Below are 19,053 nucleotides of genomic sequence, written 5' to 3' on the forward strand. Positions count from 1 at the left end.
TCACACACAAGTTGACAGTTTATTGAATGGAAGCCTTTCTTATTGACAGATGAAGAATCATCTGCATTGGGTGCCTTAATGGCTATATGGGCACAGTCTACAACACCCATGACGTTAGGTATTCCTGCTACCCTGAAAAACTCCTCTTTGGACTGCTGTTTTGTGGCTTCCTCTCTCATGAATCCTGTGCACTCTGGAGCTTTCTCAACCAGTGCCTTAGTTGCATTTGTCACACAGCGACTCATGGAAGCCTGGCTAATGCCAATGGCGTCTCCCATCCTCGTCTGGAAGGATCCTAACGTATAGAATCCTAAAGTGTCACGCAGTAGCTCCACCAGGTAGTAGATGAAATCTCGAGGGGATCCAAATGTTGTTAATAGGAACTCATCTGAAACAGTCTCTATATCAAACCTGTCGAGAGTTTTATGTCCACGACCATGGAGCAGCAGGTCACAATCCAGAATGGCTATTTGTTATGCAATTTCGTTATGTTAATTCTGTAGGGGCCTTGTGTTTTCAGCATGGTCTGTTTCTTTCAATATTATGTTCTGGTCAGATATGCTTAATCTCTAACCAAATGTCCAGTTAGATAAATCAGAGATAGTCTCTACTAGATATAAAGATGATCGGTGTTCTATGTTGTATAGCTAGCTAGCATTAAGGCTTGCGGCTAGCTTAGCAATTTCCTTATCAGACATTTAGTTGGGAACAGTGAACCAGAGTCACCCAAGATGGTGCTAACTTAGAATAATAGGAACTATAAATATCATTCATTAGTAAAAAAAAAAAAAAACATATTTTAAAAACACGTCGAATTTGAACCTACCGGCGTTTGTTGTTATTGTCGTTGTGACTCTTCTGCGCATGTCACTTTTCTGATATCTAGCAAAAATATGTGAGACGCAGTTTCGAGTTTAAAACAAACCAATTAACGTAAGTATTGTTTTCAAAACAACTTGTCCTGTGTTTTATTGATATTAAAACACTGAAATGATGAAAGATGAAATTTTGCACATTTTATAGACCACAGCGTTGGAGATGAAAGTGCTTCTCAAAATACAACTCTTTCGAGACACGTCATACCCCCAAAGAAAATAAACAAGAAATGGGCCAGGTGGTCAAGGCTGGTGTCCAAATAACATAATGCGACGGTGTAACTTAGCCAATATAAGAATATATATCATTTAGACATATAGGTAACCAGAACTACGTTATTCAGTACGCTATCAGCGCAACATTGAAATTACATGTGCATTTCTGATGTGATGAGCTAAGTACGTGCATGCTAGCTAGCAATGTTGCTAAACGCGGTAATTAGCCATGCTATCAAATGAACTATCTAGATAGCTACCACCAATCTTGAATATTTTCTTGTCATTGACATCCAATATGTTTTAGTCAAGTATTACCTAGCTAGAGTCGAAGTTAGCTCGCTGTTTTTTGTCAACACACACAAGCTTAATGTGGACACTGTTCTTAGCTAAGATGTCTATAGAATGGGGCTAGACAAAATCTAGCATTGTTTTGACTGACACGCAATTGATATAGCCTGCCAACAGTTAGATTAATGTGGCTGTCCTTGCTCACCAGACTGTGTTTTTACATTACAAGTGCATTCCATGATGGACAGTGATCTAAGTCCTCAGGATAAAAAAGACTTGGACAAGTTCATAAAGTTTTTCGCTTTGAAGGTACTGTCTTTAATTATGCACAATATTGCCACAATTAGATTATCAAGCACTTTCTATAGTATTCCTGAGTTGATTAATTCACTGAGGTTGATAATTTCCTAATTTGTCATCAGACAGTACAGGTGATAGTCCAAGCTCGACTTGGGGAAAAAGTATGCACACGCTCCTTGTCTTCACCTACTGGCTCTGATTGGGTATGTCACAATTCATTCTTGTTCTCTCAACTCATTAATTTACCGGTGCCATTTTTTCCCCCTGAAATAGTTGTAGATTCAAGTCTCATTAAACTAAATTATTTTCACCAGTTCAACCTGGCAATCAAAGATATCCCAGAAGTTACACATGAGTCAAAGAAAGCTCTGGCCGGGCAGCTTCCTGGCATCGAACGGTCCATGTGTGTTGAGATCTCCCTCAAAACCTCAGAGGTAAGATAGCACAGACTGGTGTCACAGACAGTTCTTGAGACCAGTGGTCTGGATCATTGGGCATTTGTTTGTCAATAAGTCCAAGTGACTGTAAAGGTTAGAAAAACATCATGTCTTTGTCATATTTTCCAGGGAGACTCGATGGAATTGGAGACATGGTGTCTCGAAATGAACGAGAAGTAAGTAATGAGGATAAGTTTAGCATTTTCTTATTTTTGTGCCCCAGGTTTTGTAGTTTCTTTTTACATTTCATGGAGCGTAACACTCATTGTAAAATGTATGATTCTTTTTTTTGCAGGTGTGACAAAGATATTAAAGTGTCCTACACTGTCTATAACCGCATGTCATTACTGCTCAAGTCACTACTGGCTATCACAAGGGTAACCCCAGCCTACAAACTCTCACGAAAGCAAGGGCACGACTATGTCATACTGTACAGGTTTGTTTGTTTTATGGTATACAGATATGTGGTATCATTATTTTGACCAGTATTGCTAATGATGATGTATATCGTGTTAGTAAACAGTCTGACTAATAGATACATTCTTTTGCAGGATATATTTTGGAGAGGTTCAACTTACAGGATTGGGAGAAGGTAACCATGCCTGTTATATTATTTACAGTGCGTTCGGAAAGTATTCAGACCCCTGGACTTTTCCCACATTTTGTTATGTTAGTCTTATTATAAAATTGATTACATTGCCCCCCCATCAATCTACACACAATACCCCATAATGACAAAGCAAAAATAGGGTTTTAGGATTTTTTTGCAAATGTATTAAAAAAAAACGGAAATATCACATTTACATAAGTATTCAGACCATTTACTCAGTACTTTGTTGAAGCACCTTTGGCAACGATTACAGCCTTGAGTCTTCTTGGGTATGACGCTACAAGCTTGGCACACCTATATTTGGGGAGGTTCCCTCATTCTTCTCTGCAGATCCTCTTGAGCTCTGTCAGGTTGGATTGGGAGCGTCGCTGCACAGCTATTTTCAGCTCTCTCCAGAGATATTCGATCAGGTTCAAGTCTGGGCTCTGGCTCGGCCACTCAAGGAAATTCAGAGACTTGTTCCGAAGCCACTCCTACCTTGTCTTACCTGTGTGCTTAGGGTCATTGTCCTGTTGGAAAGTGAACCTTCATCCCAGTCTGAGGTCCTGTGTGCTCTGGAGGATGTTTTCATCAAGGATCTCTCTGTACTTTGCTCTGTTTATCATTCCCTCGATCCTGACTAGTCTCCCAGTCCCTGCCGCTAAAAAACATCCCACAGCATGATGCTGCCACCACCATGCTTCACCGTAGGCATTCAGGCCAAATAGTTCTATCTTGGTTTCATCAGACCATAGAATATTGTTTAGCATGGTCTGAGGGTCCTTTAGGTGCCTTTTGGTAACTTCAAGAGGGCTGTCATGTGCCATTTACTGAAGAGTGACTTCTGCCTGGCCACTCTACCATAAAGGCCTGATTTGTGGAGTGCTGCAGAGATGGTTGTCCTTCTGGGAGGTTATCCCATCTTCACAGAGGAAATCTGGAGCTCTGTCAGAGTGACCATCGGGTTCTTGGTCACCTCGCCGACGAAAGCCTTTTTCCCCGATTGCTCTGTTTGGCCGGGAAGCCAGCTCTAGGAAGAGTCTTGCTGGTTCCAAACTTCTTTCATTTAAGAATGATGGAGGTCACTGTTCTTGGCGACCTTCAATGTAGCAGAAATTCTTTGGTACCCTTCCCCAGATTTTTTGGTACACTTCCCTCGACACAATCCTGTCTCAGTGCTCTATGGACAATTCCTTCGACCTCATCGCTTAATTTTTGCTCTGACATGCACTGTCAACTTTGGGACCTTATATAGACAGGTGTGTGCCTTTCCAAATCATGTCCAATCAATTGAATTTACCACCGGTGGGCTCCAAACAAGTTGCCAAAACACCTCAAGGATGATCAATGGAAACAGGATGCACCTGACTTCAAGTCTCATAGCATAGGGTCTGAATACTTACCTAAATAAGGTATTTCTGTTATTTATTATTTCATAAATTTGAAAAGATTTCTAAAAACCTGTTTTTGCTTTGTCATTATGGGGTATTGTGTGTAGATTGATGAGGGGAAAACAATTATTTCATCCATTTCGGAATTAGGCTGTAACATATGATAACGTGGAAATAGTCAAGGGCTCTGAATACTTTCCAAACGCACTGTACATATTTTGTCGGTTGTTTGGGTCTTTGGAAGTGTTGTGTAGGGCTGTGAAGATTCTGATATTTGTTGTTTCTGAATTCTGTTTTTCAGGGTTCCAAACAGTGCGTGTAGGAGTTGTGGGTACTCCTATTGGAACCATCACCTTATCTTGTGCCTACAGGACAAACCTGGCCTTCATGTCCACCAGGTACAGAAACAGAAGTTGTTCACAGCACTGCATGTGCTCACTCAGCGGTCTCATGCACTGCCTGTAAAATATGCCACTATATGTTTTCCCATTTTCTTCCATATCCTCCTTATTCTCCACTGGTTTTATCTATACATTTATTCCTAATTCTATATTCTCACAGGCAGTTTGAGAGGACGGCTCCGATTATGGGCATAATCATTGACCACTTCGTTGAGCGCCCCTTTGGCAACGTGGGACACATGCATCCATGTAACTACAGGTTGGTTAGCCCGCGCCCAAACACCTATACCGACCCAATACAGATTTGTGCATGCCTATTATTTATGATCATCTTTAATGAAGTTCTAAAATAAAGGATTGTGTAATGATCCGGTCATGTTTGTTTGCCTTCCCTATACTCCAGAGCACCCGGAGAAGATGAAGGAGCATACAATGGGGTGGAGGATTCTCAGGAAGTGTGCACCACGTCCTTCTCCACTTCTCCACCCTCACAAGTACGTATCTCACTGTTTGGCAAAGTCAAACTTTGCAACTGTGCAAATTTTACAAACGTGTAACTTCATGTGTGGTGTCCCTGGTGAGATTTGTGACTTCACTATCAAAAGGGTCAGGTGTTTTCTTAAGCTATTTTGTCTTGGACCGCGTTCAAATAGATATAGAAATAGATATATTCAAACATTTGACCTATATTGATGACCATACATCCAACTGTTGTGTAGTTGTGTATCTGGTGGTTTGCTATTCTCATACCCAAAGCTCATGTCACAATTCTGGCGGTGGGAAAGCACTGTGTTGGAGACATTACCAAGCCCCCGTACCAAATGGGTCCTCTCCGTTTTTCCGTATAAGTGTTTTCATTTCTTAGCCCCTTTCTCTCCCTCTTTCTGTGCTGTCTGTGTAGTGCGTGTTCACTGTACGTAAGGCACATTTAAAGACCCCTAAACCTGCAGTGATGGAAACTCTGAAATGACCCATGATGGGCCTGGCCTTCTCACACCAAGTGAGTCTTGTGTGTGTGTGGGCATGTATCTCACTCACTCACAATGCCTGAGGTGTTCCAGGACTATTTGGCCTGTCTTCTGATACCTCTTTAAAAGTAATAGAAGTATAGAACGCTTAAATGCAAATCAATGAAGCAATCAAATGGGACATCTCTTTATCCCTTACATTAGGGTGTCCAATCAAAAAACACATATTTTGACCCAATGGGTAAAATAATATGTTTGTTGTGTAGATACTCCTCTAATAAAACCAATGGTCCTGACCTCATCTCTCTATAATAATCAGTTCAAAAGTTATCGGTGTTGTTAACCCTTGTAGAATGGACTAAAACAATGGAGGCCAGAACACAAAAAAAGTGGTAAAAAAAATCAGGACAATTGCATCGAGTCAGCTATGCTGGGTTTTGTGCAAGAAATAAAGCTACTGTGGCTACCTGGCAGGCTCACTTTCCCATTGAACTCATCTTTCTTCAAATCCGCAGGACATAAAACAATATAGATGTAAGATGGACACTGATTTTGAGACATGACATGTAGAATTCTCATATTTTAGTATACCCTTTTCATATTCATTTGAAATTCCTGTTTTTTTTTTGAAGATTTCTCACAAAAACAAGCGTATCTCTGAAATGTCAACTGAGTGTTTTTCCAAGCTTTTCTTTTCTTTTCCCAAAGCCTTTTATATTTAATTCAGCTCGTGTCGGGCTAATTGTGCTTTTTGCCACCCACGGAAACAACTTTGAAAGACAAGGACCACAAAATGTAAAATGCTCAAAAGTTGTTACGAGAAACCTTCCGTCGCTAGGTCAACAGAGCTCTGTGCGTATTATCGTATGTATAATGTTAAGAAATTTAAAAAAAAAAAAATATTTTTGTGGTCCTTCTGTAGCTCAGTTGGTAGAGCATGGCGCTTGTAACGCCAGGGTAGTGGGTTCGATTCCCGGGACCACCCATACGTAGAATGTATGCACACATGACTGTAAGTCGCTTTGGATAAAAGCGTCTGCTAAATGGCATATATTATTATTATTATAAATCCAACATTTTGTATATAATGTTAACGATATGTTATAGAGACTCCGCTGAACGATTCAGAACATGAATAATCATATTTGTCTTGGTAAAAAGGTATTTTATAACCTGCGGAAGTGCTTATGTAATTGACTACATTATCTACGGACTGCCCTAGGATTCCTAACCTTAATCCTTTCCACATGGTTACATTCGTTTGCTGACGAGGATTCCTTAACAAGTAGTTCGTCATCACATAAATATGTTTAATAGATTATCACGTTCATTGTCAGGGTAAGTCAAATCTGCTTAGAAGAGCCGTGCTTAAAACGTTTACCCTGTCCTCTGTAATGCTATAGTTTCTACCTCCTGCTGCCCGCCTCCCATCAGCCCATTTCTCCTTTGTGGATTCATTCATGTTTTAGCTCGCTCTCTTTTCTTTCTTTCTTTTGCTCTTTCTCGCTGTCTCTTTCTCTCTCTCTCACTCTCTGTTTCTTTCACTCTCTCTCGCTGTCTTTCTCACTCTCTGTTTCTGTCACTCTCTTTCTCGCTCTCTCTCGCCCTTTCTCTCTCTGTCTCTGTCGTTCTCTTTCTCGCTCTCTCTCTCTTTCTCGCCCTTTCTCTCTCTCTTTCTCGCCCTTTCTCTGTCTCTGTCTCTCTCTTTCTCGCTCTCTCTCTCTCTCACTCTCTCTCTCGCCTTTTCTCTCTGTCTCTTTCTCGCCCTTTCTCGCTCTCTCTTTCTCGCCCTTTCTCTGTCTCTCTCTGTCTGTCTCTCTCTTTCTCACCCTGTCTCTCTCTCTCTCTCTCTCAGCTCTACTGCTCTCGTCTTTCTTATCAGTCTCCTGTGCTTGTTGGAGCTGCTGACTTCTGCCACCCCTCTACCTTAAACGCTGCCAACCCACACAAGGTAACCACCCAGGTGTTGAGCTAGTCAAATCACATTTTATTTGTCACATGCTTTGTAAACAATAGTTGTATATTAACAGTGAAATACTTACTTACCGGCCCTTCCCAACAATGCAGAGAGGGGGGACAGCGAAATTATAGAAGAGTAATAATAAATACACATTGAGTAATGATGACTTGGTTATATACACGAGGTACCAGTGCAGGGGTACGAGGTAAGTATGTACATACTGTATAACTAGGAATAAAGTGACTTGGCAACAGGATCAATAGCAAACAGTAGCAGCGGCGTATGTGATGAGTCAAAGTTAGTGCAAAGAGGGTCAGTGCCGATAGTCCAGGTACCTATTTAACTAACTATTTAGCAGTCTCATGGCTTGGGATAGAAGCGGTTCACGGTCCTGTTGGTTCCAGACTTGTTGCATCAGTACAGTCTATGACTTGGGTGGCTCGAGTCTTTGACCATTTGTAGGGCCTTCCTCTGACACCGCCTGGTATAGAGGTCATGGATGACGCCTTGCGGTCGGATGCCAAGCACTTTGCCGTACCAGGCGGTGACGCTGCCAGTCAAGATGCTCTAAATGAATAGGTTTAGGTGTTTAGGTGTTTCAACATGACTCAGCCAGTGGCCTTTCACATGTCCTATGTAGATGGGAGTTCCAGGGAAGGAGTGCGGCGTACCCCAGCAGGTGCCTGTGCAGCCTTGTCATGGAGCCCAGGCAGAGCATCGACGAGTGTCCTCATGCCCCCCTGCTGATCATGTTCCCGCCACGCCCTCCAGCAGGTAAACCCCAGTCTGCCATGACCCCCCTCCGTGTGACAAAGCGAAGCACCCTGTGGAACTGAGGATCACCTTAGGTGACGCTTGCTTGGGAGAAACCTGTTTGTTACAGCTTTGCCGTGTGATCTTTCAAAGTGGTGAGGACGCAGAGACCTCGTCGAGGAGCGTTGGGGTGAAGAGTGGCTCTCCCTGTGGTGTACTGGAGACCACCTTCACCAGGAAAGTGGGTGCCTTTGTCAACAAGCCAGGCACACAGGTAGCGACAGCCCTTTTATGTCCTTGTTTAAGTACAAAGCTTAGATATTTATTCCTGGAAGTACCCATTCTTACGAGTAAAGGACATATTACCAGTGAGTGTTCTACCCTTGTAATTACTGCAGTATTAATCTATGTCCATTGCAGGTAACCACAGCAAGCCTGGACTTACCATTTGCAGCGTTTGCTCCCAGAGCCTATGACCTCGAGGAAAATGACCCTATGGTAAATAAATTATTCACATGAATAATTGTCAGCCTTAAGTAACTATTTTCTGGGATCTGGTTAGGAGTCATTTTAGTGCAGACTTGGTAATGATATTACCTCTCCTTTATCCAAGGTTCAGCCGCCGGAGTCCTCAGCCACGTCCTCTCCCCTGCAGGGCAGTTTGCACTCCCAAGGCTCTGGTGAGAGTGGAGGCCCGGCACAGGACGACTTTGTTATGGTGGACTTTGTAAGTACCCTGCCTTCGGTAACACGGATTGCTTTTTCAGAGGAGAACAGAGACTACTACATTTTAGTCAAGGACAGATAGTAACTCAATCAATCTGCCCCCATTTCTATGTCGTATCAAATGCTGCTACGAACAAATGTCTGTTTATGTCTGTCAATTGTGGATGTTATCTGCAGAGGAAGAAAACGTTAATTTTCTTTATATAGAAATGAGCATTACTTACGTCACTTAGCAGTGGTCATTAATGTGTCTGCATACGAGGTTCGATTTGCTCCTAGCAGAACTCGGGTAGACAAAGTGAATGTCTGTGCCTCACATCCTCCCTTTAAAGACCTTGGCTTGAAAAATTATTTTAAAAAGCAGCAATGGTACTGTTTGTCCCTCTTTAGATGCCGTAGCAGTATTCAAGATTACAGTATACAAGTTTTCGGTCGTAGTCTTGCAATTTTACAACTAACTGAGATTGTGTGGTGCAGTATTTATCAACTGAAACAATTTGCATGAAAACGAGTCCTCTCTCTCGTTGAATGACATCAAACACTCCATTGAAGAATCCCTACTCTTGACCAGTCACCCACGAAGGAGCGGAGACTTCGGCTACCAAACATCGGCTTGCCTCAGGATTTTTTTTTGTTGTGTGCATATGTACAGCCGAAATAACCCTTGCCCAAAAGACCAACATTAACAAACTGCTTCAGACAGTTTTTATTTCTGACTTGTATCTGGGCTGTAGAGTGACCATGAGAAATTCAAATCCAAAACATCAATGGCGAATGCGACAAAGCACATAGCAAAGACCTAATGAAAACCAAAATCGATCAAAGGGAGCTGGCTTTTTAAAGCAACAGAGGGAGGAGATGTCAGCTTTGAACATTTTAGATAAACGCTTCTGATGTCGAGAAAATGAAGCTTATGGGAATGAGCGTTCTTAATTCAAATCTCTGACCTCGGACCCCTTATCTTGTGGTTAACAGTTGAGAATTAATTAGGACTATGTTGCTGGGAAGAAGAAAAAAACGAGAAAAAAAACGGAACCTCTGAGAATAATATGTGCCGCTGACCAAAAAATCGTAGGGAGAAGTCTGTTATTAAGGAAGGGGCTGTGACAGTTGTTGCCCTGCACATCTGATTGTGTTCTGTGTGCTCTGTTCTTCAGAAGCCTGCGTTCTCCAAGGATGACCTCCTTCCCATGGACCTTGGCACATTCTACAGAGAGTTCCAGAATCCCCCACAGCTCACCAGCCTCACTATTGATGTCAGTTCTCAGTCCATGGCAGAAGACCTGGTGAGACACACTTCTCTGACTCCCAAAGAGAGATGGTTTCTGTTTTGTTGCCAGGTTGGGGGGTGTTGTCTATGAAGTGGTCCTGTTGGAATTTAAACGGCTGACAGATAGTAGTGACAGGGGAACATAGTAGTTACCATTATATTATTTACTGTATGTTTGAATGTCTCTTTTCTGTGGTGCTTTTTAGTCTAATAAATCAATATCTTAGTCATTCTATGTTTGTAATGATGTCGTTCATTTTCCCTACAGGACTCTCTTCCTGAAAAACTGGCAGTATACGAGAAGAACATTGATGAATTTGATGCATTTGTGGACACATTGCAGTAGGGATAGAAATGGATCCACTGTCTGCAATGACAAATGATCCCATTTAGTCCATCTGCAAGGTCCTGTTGTCTTTCAAGCTGGTTTGCATTCAGCCTGTGTATGCCTGTTCTTTCTTCTCGTAGTTTAAATTCCATATTGATTTGTAATCCGAATGTTTCTCTTCAAACCTCACTGGTTGATGTATTGTAGAGTAAGAGAGCCTGTACCCAACAACCGAAGACATCTTTAAAAAAGAAAAAAAGTTGCACTGTTTCTTTTCTGACGTGAATAACTGCAACATTTGCTCTAGTGTTGCGCAGACTGTCATAATGTAAATACCAGATCCCCTCTCACCTTGCTGTTATAGAGCTTAACACGTAATAATTAAGACGTTCAGTTCATCAAAGCTGTTGTCTAAAGGTCAGGAGGCGTTGTATTATTGCTGTCCCGTGTGACACTGAGAACGCTCATAGCAACTATGGAGCCAGGCGTGGCCATGTTTTAGTAGATGGGAAGAAGCCAAGCTATGTATGGAAATTGATCAATAGTAGTGAATCTATATCCAAGAAACGGCAAACATGCTGTGTAGCTGAATCTGTATGTTGAAAGAGGTTCCTGTGGTTGTTTTTTTGTAAATGGGGAGAAGAGTTGTCTTCAGCTTTCCTTCTCTAGATGACCAACTTTAGGCCACACATCACTGTGTGTCACTACAAATGATGTACAGTCACTGCTCACCTCTGAATCACCATATAAAGCAAGCTTCCCTTTTCCCTATCTGTAAAGAGGGTAAACATTATTTGCACTTTCAATGTATCGATCTTAAGTTATCTTGATTTCCCTCAACGCTTTAATATACAGTAGCATGGTCATGTGTAATATATTTGATCTCAAATGGCCTATTTTGTATTATGGGAAAGGAATAAGCCAGAGGCCCTATATATTTCTGATTGTGGTCGTTTGTGATTTATACCAGCACAACACGAGGGATCGTATTCATCCTTCTTGAAGCTTTTAAAATACAATAGAGCAGCAATACTCTTGTCACATGAGTACGCCCCTCCACACATCTGAATAAATCAAATGAAGGCACTTTTAACCATCACCTTTTATTTATACTTTATATTCACAACATATAAAAAATTATTGCAGTGAAATACTCAACGAGAAATTTCATTTTCACTAGCAACCAGGAAATACTATTATTTGACAATACAGATAAACAGTACAAACGGGCACAATTTTTTTTAACGAGATATGACTGGAGTTGGTTCCTCGCCTGTTTGTTTCCTTAAGGCACACAGACGCAAAATGGGGTTGTAAAGGCTCTACTAAAGCCACTGATCCGCATGTCAATGCAATTGTTTAATTGACACGACCAGGAAGTTTTCATACACCGTAAACAAATGAATTTTAATAATAGACAAAACATCGAAGCACAACAGAACTCTTACTTATTCAGTCTTAACATTAGCACGGTTCTCGTTCAGGATATGTTCATTACAAAGTCATTCAGGATTACAAAGCACAGGAGCTGTACTCCCAAAAGTTTGGCCATTGCAAATGGAAAAAAATGTTACGGTAAACAATTATCTAAATGGAACCATCTTAGTGTTCTCCAATGCAACCATAATTCTTTGGTTGAGTTGAATTTAGTATTGAACAAAATGCAACAGACGTCAATAAAATGAGCAAAATAAGGCAGAGAAACAGCTCGCCAAACAGTTAACATACAGTAAACAAATGAAATACAGCAAAGCCTGAGAACCCCCAGGTCTGTAAGTACACAGCATTTCAGTCTATCCATGATTAGAAGCCCTTCTAATACCCCTTACTGACTAAGGCTACAGAAAGATATTTTGCCAGCAATGACACTAGCCATCAGTCTTTACAGAGGGATATTGATGTTCAAGGAATAGCTGCTGTAAGTAGAGTAATAATACACAAATTAAAGTAGAATATGTGTCATGAAAAGACTGTCCTGCATTGAGTAAGCTAATCAGGCTTAACATGAAATGTAGAAGTTACATGATTAAGAATAGTTTATTTTATAGTTGACCTGTACAAAATGATCAAACGTAATGCAGCAGAAAGGAACAAAGGCTTGCTGGAAATGTTTAAAGGGGATACCAGTATGTTTTGTAAGATGAGTAAACATTTAAAAAGTAAGGCGATATGTGACCCCCCCCCCCCCAAAAAAACGTAAATACACATGGTTTTATTTAGCTATATACTCTGTAGCTTTACAAATAACCAAGTTGTGGCAAAATATAAACTCCCGATAGAATTTAGAGTACACTGGCTCACTGACTGCAGCGGCCGATCATTTATGAAATTCGAAAATGATTTGTTCCAATGCAAATAGGACTTGACATACCAAGTAAATTAATATGAAATATATCTTGCTCCCCAGATACAAAACATTGCATAAATGTTCTCTGAAATCTGTACCATCAAAATAAATATTTGATATGATTCAAACCAGAACAGATGTGAACTGGTTTCGGTTATTCCAATTGTTTTAAAGTACCAAATCATGTACACTGTGTTGAACTTCTCCTGAGTGATAAGATATCTGGCGGAGACATTAAAGCCTCCTTCATACCGGACTTCTAACCCGACTTTTGGCATCTTCAATGGTTCGTCTCCCCTGTCTTTTTCCTCTCTCTGTGTCCTCAGTCACAATACACACATGCATTTGGCAACACTACTAGGGGACACTGGGAGAGACACAGTTACACTGTACTAGACCAATACAGAGACGGGGTCAGAGATGGGGATTTAAACATGAATGGGGCGTGGTTAGAGACAGCTGTACAGGAGATGTCTTAGGGGGAAAAGACCTCGTAGTGTTGGTCCAACAGAGTTCTGGTGAAGTTATTGATGGGGCCGATGGCACTGAGTGTCATGGCAGCGTCTTGTCCCCATAGTAGGTTGGGTCCGAACACCACTGCCAGGTTGGTGTTGTTCATCTTGTTGATCTCACTCTGTGCGGACACCTACATGGGCAAGCATGCATGTTTGTAGAATATCAATAAGAAAACGACTCACTGGTTAATTTACACAAACTGGTAAGGGCCAGTGTCACCGGGCAGTACTAAATGCCCAGAATGATGCTTATTTAGACAGAACCATAGAACAACAGGCGTCCAAAGACAAAACAGGAATGTTTGCCCGAGCTTCTGATAAGTATTCAGCTGGGGATATGATACGACAGCAAACATACCTGCACCAGGAACTCAATGAGGAACTTCAGGGAGGTATAGTTCTCCTCAGGGAGCATTGCCAGCATGTTCTGGATCGCAGTCACTTTGGCACTGCTGTCAACATCTGAGGAATGAGCATAACAAATAGACCCTTAATGTTACGTGGCTATGACTTAGAACTACCCTCTCAGGATTATGACCTACAAAAGCAAATTGACAGCTTTAGCAAGAAACATAAAAAATAAATCCCCATCTACTGTGTGGAGGATAAGAGAGAGTTCCCCAGACTTACTGTGGAAGTTGACAATGTCATTGTAGAGCTGGTATGTGAGGAGGGGCTCTGGTAGTTCTCTGAGGAATGTCTTGAGGATGACAGCTGCCAGGTGAACGTCCTCCATCTGGGAAAAACTCACCTCCTCACCTGCAGCCACAGACACACACAATCACAGAGCCATACAAATCCCACAGCTACAGCCAAAGAGATAAATGAGGTCTACCCAGGGACTTCATGAACTGATTACATGAACGGATATTATTTTTAGACATTCGTTTAAGAGTAATGAGTGCAAATGCTTCACCCGAGTTATATCTGTGCTGAACATCCTTGACGAGCGTCACGTTGGCTGACCGCCGGAATATCCCCTCAATTTCAAGACCTAAGACAGGACAGAAAAAGGGAGAAACCATGAAAACAAAAACATTTTGTAAAACAGAATCAAATAGCAGAATTAGCCTTGTTTTGCAAGTCAAATACTGAATCCATGTCCAGTATCCATGAAATTGTCTAAAAAACTGAACATCGGAACAAAGACTCAAAAGTTTAACCCATCATCAAGAAAAATGACCACTGGTAAAAATATGCAAGAATGGTGCTTACCTTGTTCCATTAAGAAGGCCACGGTGTCTCGCATCACCAATGGTACTGCTTCGTTGTCAGAACTTCTTGCTCTTAGCCTTGACAAATCAACAACAACAAAAAAACTGAAAATCTTAGAAACATCTTACATATGTAACGCCAAGGTCGGATATTGAGGAAGTAGTCAAATAAAAAACAGCCCTCATCCAACTACCTACATTGGCAAGGAGACTCCAAACTGTTGATTGGGTAGTGGTGGACTGCGAGGGGGGGACATCTGGGCCTGAACTGATGGTTTCAGTGAGGCTCTGATTTTTTCATCATAGCTAACGGTTTGGGTGTGAGAAAGCAAAGTAAATGCACTTAACAAACTAGTCAGATATCACAAATAGACATCCTTTACGCAAGTGTGACCAATTCATTGGCAATGTTGAGATACAGTAGTTACATGAAACGTATGTAAAAAAAGTTCTTACTCTCGCACCCGGGTGGGTATCACTAGCTGCTCACACTTAACAACGTCCTCCAGTTCACTCAGGTAGTTGATGTAGTTGATCTTTCGTCCAAACTTGAAGCTAGACAAGAAAGGAGACTCCATCACACATGGCAAACAGTTGAAAGGAATAAAGAGAATCTCCCGGTGCTAGAATGCTAACCTGATGAGAGGCTTGAAAAGGATGAGAAGAGTCTTGATGAAGATGGTGGGGTGGACAATGTACAGTGCCTTGATGTTCTTCTTGTACCTGAAGAAAGCAGAGCAGTCAGCAAAAGTCAACTTGAATCGGTTCACTTGTTTGAGAAGTCAAGCCATAAGTACAAATAAAGCACATGGTACTTTTCATAGACATAAATATGGGTGAGGGCAAAGTCCACTTCCTCTTTGGCTTTAGTTTTCAGATCTCGAGTGAAATGGAGTGCATCATCATTCATAGGTGAAAAAACGATCAAAATGTGCTTTGTGACTATGGTCTCCAGTGTCTGGCTGGAGGTAGGGTGGGACTCACTTCCGGTCAAATTCTCTGTAGGCGTCTCTCAGCCAGCTGAGAGATGGCTTGTTCTCACTGGTGAGGCCATTATGGAAGTAGATGAGGGTGTAGTCGCTCTCAACATACTGGTCTAGGGTAGCCTTCAGGTACCTGGATGATAGTATGATAGTTGAGAAGTCAATCCATATCACTTATGAAAACACAACGACTACCGACTTGACTAGCAGCGGGGGAATCAAAGCACAACAAGAAGCTATTTATTAGACATATGGCAGGATGAAAATGTCTCAGTTATCTCAAAACAACAACACCCACATCAGTAGCTTGTGGTGGTCCAGTTCGTGGTGGGGGGGCATCCGACAGGCGTTGAAGACAATCACCTTCCTGCCAAAGTTATCATCACCTTGATAGCAGAGTGAGAGAGGAAACAGTGTCAACTGGATTCAAGACTGAACAGGAAATCGAGGTCAGATAAGCTACACATGTAGAGACAAAGTTCTTACCTGCTACTTCGACAATCTGATGCCTGGCAATATCATAGTATGGGTGGTCCCAGGATAGGTGTGACCCCTCCCCCAACCGCTTGGATATGTCCGTCTCTGTTGACAGGAAAGGGGACACATTCAACCACGTCACGCGTATCTCACTAGCTCATATCTTCGAGGGCAGATTGCTCAGAATTTCACAACTCAATGTTTCGGCTCTGCCCCGTCACAGACAGTACTTGCTCACTGCTCAGGCACTCTTAGAATGAGTTTGCGAACACACTTTGAGCCTCTTCTCGATGCATACCAAAATAATTAGTTGGTCGAAACATTGCATTTTACAGGCTACCCTACACACACACACACACACACACGACTGCATTGTGCACTTAGTAAACCAAAGTCCTTCTCACAGAGTAAGTCACTAACATGCAGTTGCTCGGGGCGTCGTCAGACAGTGTGCGCTTCGTTTGGTATCTCATAAGATGAACCCTTGCACCCTTCTCTTAAATCGTCCGTTCATTAATAACGATTCTGAGAATAATTCAAACTCTTAATCATGGTGCTGTAGATGCATCTATTAGTCACAAATAGTGGCACAGTCCTCATCCTCCAATCGGACAAGGGGCTGGAGATCTGCTGTGAAAACAGAAATGAACCAGAAATTTGACTGTGCCTACAAATAGAATGCATAACTAATGTACGCACACTGCATCAGAGGGCAATATGCAATCAAGTTGACACGAGTAACAAAAGGCTCACTGCATTGGGCTGTGAATAAGGCTCTCTTTTACTCTTCCCTTGGACAAATGACAGATTTACATAAAACTACACGATTTTTAGGGAAATAACAGTGATAGCCCTAAAACACCGTTCCATTTCTAAAAACTCAGCTGATCTTACAACAGGCTGATTATTATCATATTACAAGGGCCAACATTTTGCCAGGAATGTGGCGTTTTAAAACAGTGATCTCACGATTTTGTTTTACTCAAAGGATTAGGTGGCTTATAGAACAATAGAAATTCTTTAAGCAATTCTCAAATTTCAACAACTTATTTTTTTTGCATTGTTACCCAACTGTCCACATCTGACAGCACAGAGAGGTCCAGCTGTCCTTCTAATAGCCTTTAGGTTCTTACCAGACTTGCTCATACTGGAGTCATCTGGGGGCCACAGCTTGTCCCCCATTGGAGACAGTTTGAGCTGGTCCAGGGCATTGCTGGGGGGATCATCTACACCAAGGTCATCATTGAGGTCAACCAGAAGGTCTGAAGACATGGTGGTGAACTATGAGACTCCACACGGAACAAAATCTGGTCAGGTGCTCAGCCAGCCTCCTGTCACAGAAACAAGTGTGTTCATCAACATCCATCCATCCATAATGCATCTAATGCAATGAGATAAGGTGCTATCTCAACAGTGGGATCACTTTCAGGATCTTTTTTTGCGTCTTCCTCAGAGTCCCTTCCCTATAGCTTAACTTACACAAATAAAACAGCTAACAAGTGCTTAACAGGCACAGATGCACATTTTTTAAAGATGCCTTTTCTATTGTGCTTTGTGGTAAATTATCACTGCTATAATGGACCCTAGGCACACAAAAAAAAACATACTTTAAAGCTGTACTGATACATCATAACTGCAGAAGAGCCACTCAAATGGGGTCAGAAAGGACAATGCATGAAACAAATAGGTCTATAAACTTTTGTCCTTCACTCGTTTCAAAGTCCAACCTAAATGAAAAATAGACAAGGCCTAATTCACATCTGCAATCAGGTTAGCATTTGGTAATAATTTGAGGAGATGTCTGTGCAATGAAGCAACAGTTGATTGGCTGGTTTGTTTGTGGAAGTTCTAAACATTTCACACACACACATTTTGGTATGAAATGACCCAATTTATCTTACAACACCACAGGGGCTGTGTTTGAAGAAGCAGCCTTGTTGTGTGACCCGTTCTTCGTTTTGTGGGAAGGCTCAAATACAGTCCTCCCCAGCTATGAGATGCAATATGCTCTGACATTTTGGTTCTTTAAAATATCACGACTGGAGTCAGAAACACATTAATGTATGCGCAGTCCACGTGAGGAGAACTGCATTCAGGCAAAGTGCAATAATTGTATACATCTATAGTAGATAAACTAGCCAAAATATGGTATATTGCGAAACACTGCAACTGCCATATAGTTTAGCTACCGAAATAAGGTGATTCGTGTCTTAAGAGAAACAGCTAACGTTAGCTATCTAACGTTACCCAAAACAAGGGTGCAATTTGTCCCGACTCCTCTAGTTAACTATTTAACGTATGCCCCATTACGCTGCGATGTCTATATATATATAAATAAATAAAACGTTAGCTAACGCCGGACGGTAACGTTACAGTAGTAGGTAACCTAGCTACTCAATGTTTTACAAATATCGATAGATTAAAACAAACGTTAGCTATAGCTAACGCGTTAACTACCAGCAGCAGCTAACCTGTTTAACGGTAGTTTAGCTAACACCTTGTCAGCTAGCACGGTACAGTACGTTACCATTCGCCTCGGCTGGTTAGGCTAACGTTAACTATCTAAACGAGGCTAATCCTCGGTTATATGAGGCTAATCCAAATGAGCTCGTCTGACGTGTATGTCCTAGCTAGCTTTAGAACACGCAAAATACATTGATTCATTCAAACCTAAATCATCAAATTGGTGGATTTACCGTAAAAGCTGTGAAATTGATCCCCGCTGAAAGGCTTGCTATAAATTATCCCGCTAGGCTACCAACATTAGCTAGGTCAGTGACAGCTGCTTGCTTCACAAGTCACAAACATCCGGTTTTCGTTCCGTGGGTGGAGAGCTCTCCTTGTCTAGGCCCCCACTATTTCTGACTCCGAAATGAGACAGGGGCAAAATGCTGTGTGAACTAGGCTTAGCTTTGATTAATGATAGCAGGTTCCAAACTTCCTGTCTGATAGCTCTCCAGCGGTGCTTGCTTTTACTTCATCATTAGATCTGTATCAAAACAATGTATGGAA

At 41.7% G+C, this 19,053-nt stretch overlaps 2 protein-coding genes across 8 annotated transcripts; one reads left to right on the forward strand and one right to left on the reverse strand.

Annotated features, from left to right (window-relative positions):
• Positions 1 to 267: 267 nt before the first annotated feature.
• Positions 268 to 12,986, forward strand: LOC118358039 (autophagy-related protein 13-like). Of its 6 annotated transcripts, none has more exons than XM_035735454.2 (17): positions 268 to 338; positions 1,612 to 1,691; positions 1,805 to 1,885; positions 1,997 to 2,116; positions 2,249 to 2,295; positions 2,415 to 2,555; positions 2,671 to 2,711; positions 4,401 to 4,497; positions 4,661 to 4,759; positions 4,904 to 4,994; positions 7,324 to 7,419; positions 8,069 to 8,202; positions 8,335 to 8,455; positions 8,602 to 8,679; positions 8,795 to 8,908; positions 10,065 to 10,193; positions 10,446 to 12,986. In XM_035735454.2, the coding sequence occupies exons 2-17, from the start codon at positions 1,620 to 1,622 to the stop codon at positions 10,521 to 10,523; spliced, it is 1,539 nt and encodes a 512-aa protein (XP_035591347.1). In that variant the 5' UTR covers positions 268 to 338; positions 1,612 to 1,619; the 3' UTR covers positions 10,524 to 12,986. The 6 variants fall into 6 exon arrangements, with proteins under 6 accessions (XP_035591347.1, XP_035591319.1, XP_035591338.1 ...); XM_035735426.2 differs by lacking the exon at positions 268 to 338 and adding an exon at positions 1,051 to 1,196; XM_035735445.2 differs by lacking the exon at positions 268 to 338 and adding an exon at positions 1,061 to 1,196 and having other exon boundaries at positions 1,591 to 1,691.
• Positions 11,589 to 18,942, reverse strand: LOC118358061 (rho GTPase-activating protein 1-like). Of its 2 annotated transcripts, none has more exons than XM_035735478.2 (13): positions 18,738 to 18,942; positions 17,175 to 17,372; positions 16,051 to 16,146; positions 15,863 to 15,950; positions 15,566 to 15,697; positions 15,218 to 15,304; positions 15,038 to 15,136; positions 14,780 to 14,887; positions 14,583 to 14,659; positions 14,284 to 14,361; positions 13,998 to 14,126; positions 13,726 to 13,829; positions 11,589 to 13,498 (listed from the first exon to the last, which is right to left on the reverse strand). In XM_035735478.2, exons 2-13 carry the CDS (start codon positions 17,311 to 17,313, stop codon positions 13,328 to 13,330), a joined length of 1,308 nt encoding a protein of 435 aa, XP_035591371.1. In that variant the 5' UTR covers positions 17,314 to 17,372; positions 18,738 to 18,942; the 3' UTR covers positions 11,589 to 13,327. The 2 variants fall into 2 exon arrangements, with proteins under 2 accessions (XP_035591371.1, XP_035591380.1); XM_035735487.2 differs by lacking the exon at positions 18,738 to 18,942 and adding an exon at positions 18,513 to 18,673.
• Between the last annotated feature and the right edge of the window lie 111 nt (positions 18,943 to 19,053).

Source organism: Oncorhynchus keta, chromosome 2 (genome assembly GCF_023373465.1).
Source record: "Oncorhynchus keta strain PuntledgeMale-10-30-2019 chromosome 2, Oket_V2, whole genome shotgun sequence".
In the NCBI taxonomy this organism is placed as follows: domain Eukaryota; kingdom Metazoa; phylum Chordata; class Actinopteri; order Salmoniformes; family Salmonidae; genus Oncorhynchus; species Oncorhynchus keta.

Bases quoted from the DNA above. Each gene is read 5' to 3' on its own strand.
- LOC118358039 (XM_035735417.2), top strand. The intron at 2,117-2,248 runs GTAAGATAGCAC...CATATTTTCCAG, and splicing joins TCTCCCTCAAAACCTCAGAG to GGAGACTCGATGGAATTGGA. The intron at 4,760-4,903 runs GTTGGTTAGCCC...CCTATACTCCAG, and splicing joins ATGCATCCATGTAACTACAG to AGCACCCGGAGAAGATGAAG.
- LOC118358061 (XM_035735478.2), bottom strand. From the start codon at position 17,313: ATGTCTTCAGACCTTCTGGTTGACCTCAATGATGACCTTGGTGTAGAT. The intron at 15,305-15,565 runs GTGAGTCCCACC...TGCTTTCTTCAG, and splicing joins TACAGAGAATTTGACCGGAA to GTACAAGAAGAACATCAAGG. The intron at 13,830-13,997 runs GTAAGTCTGGGG...CTCATTCCTCAG, and splicing joins TGACATTGTCAACTTCCACA to ATGTTGACAGCAGTGCCAAA.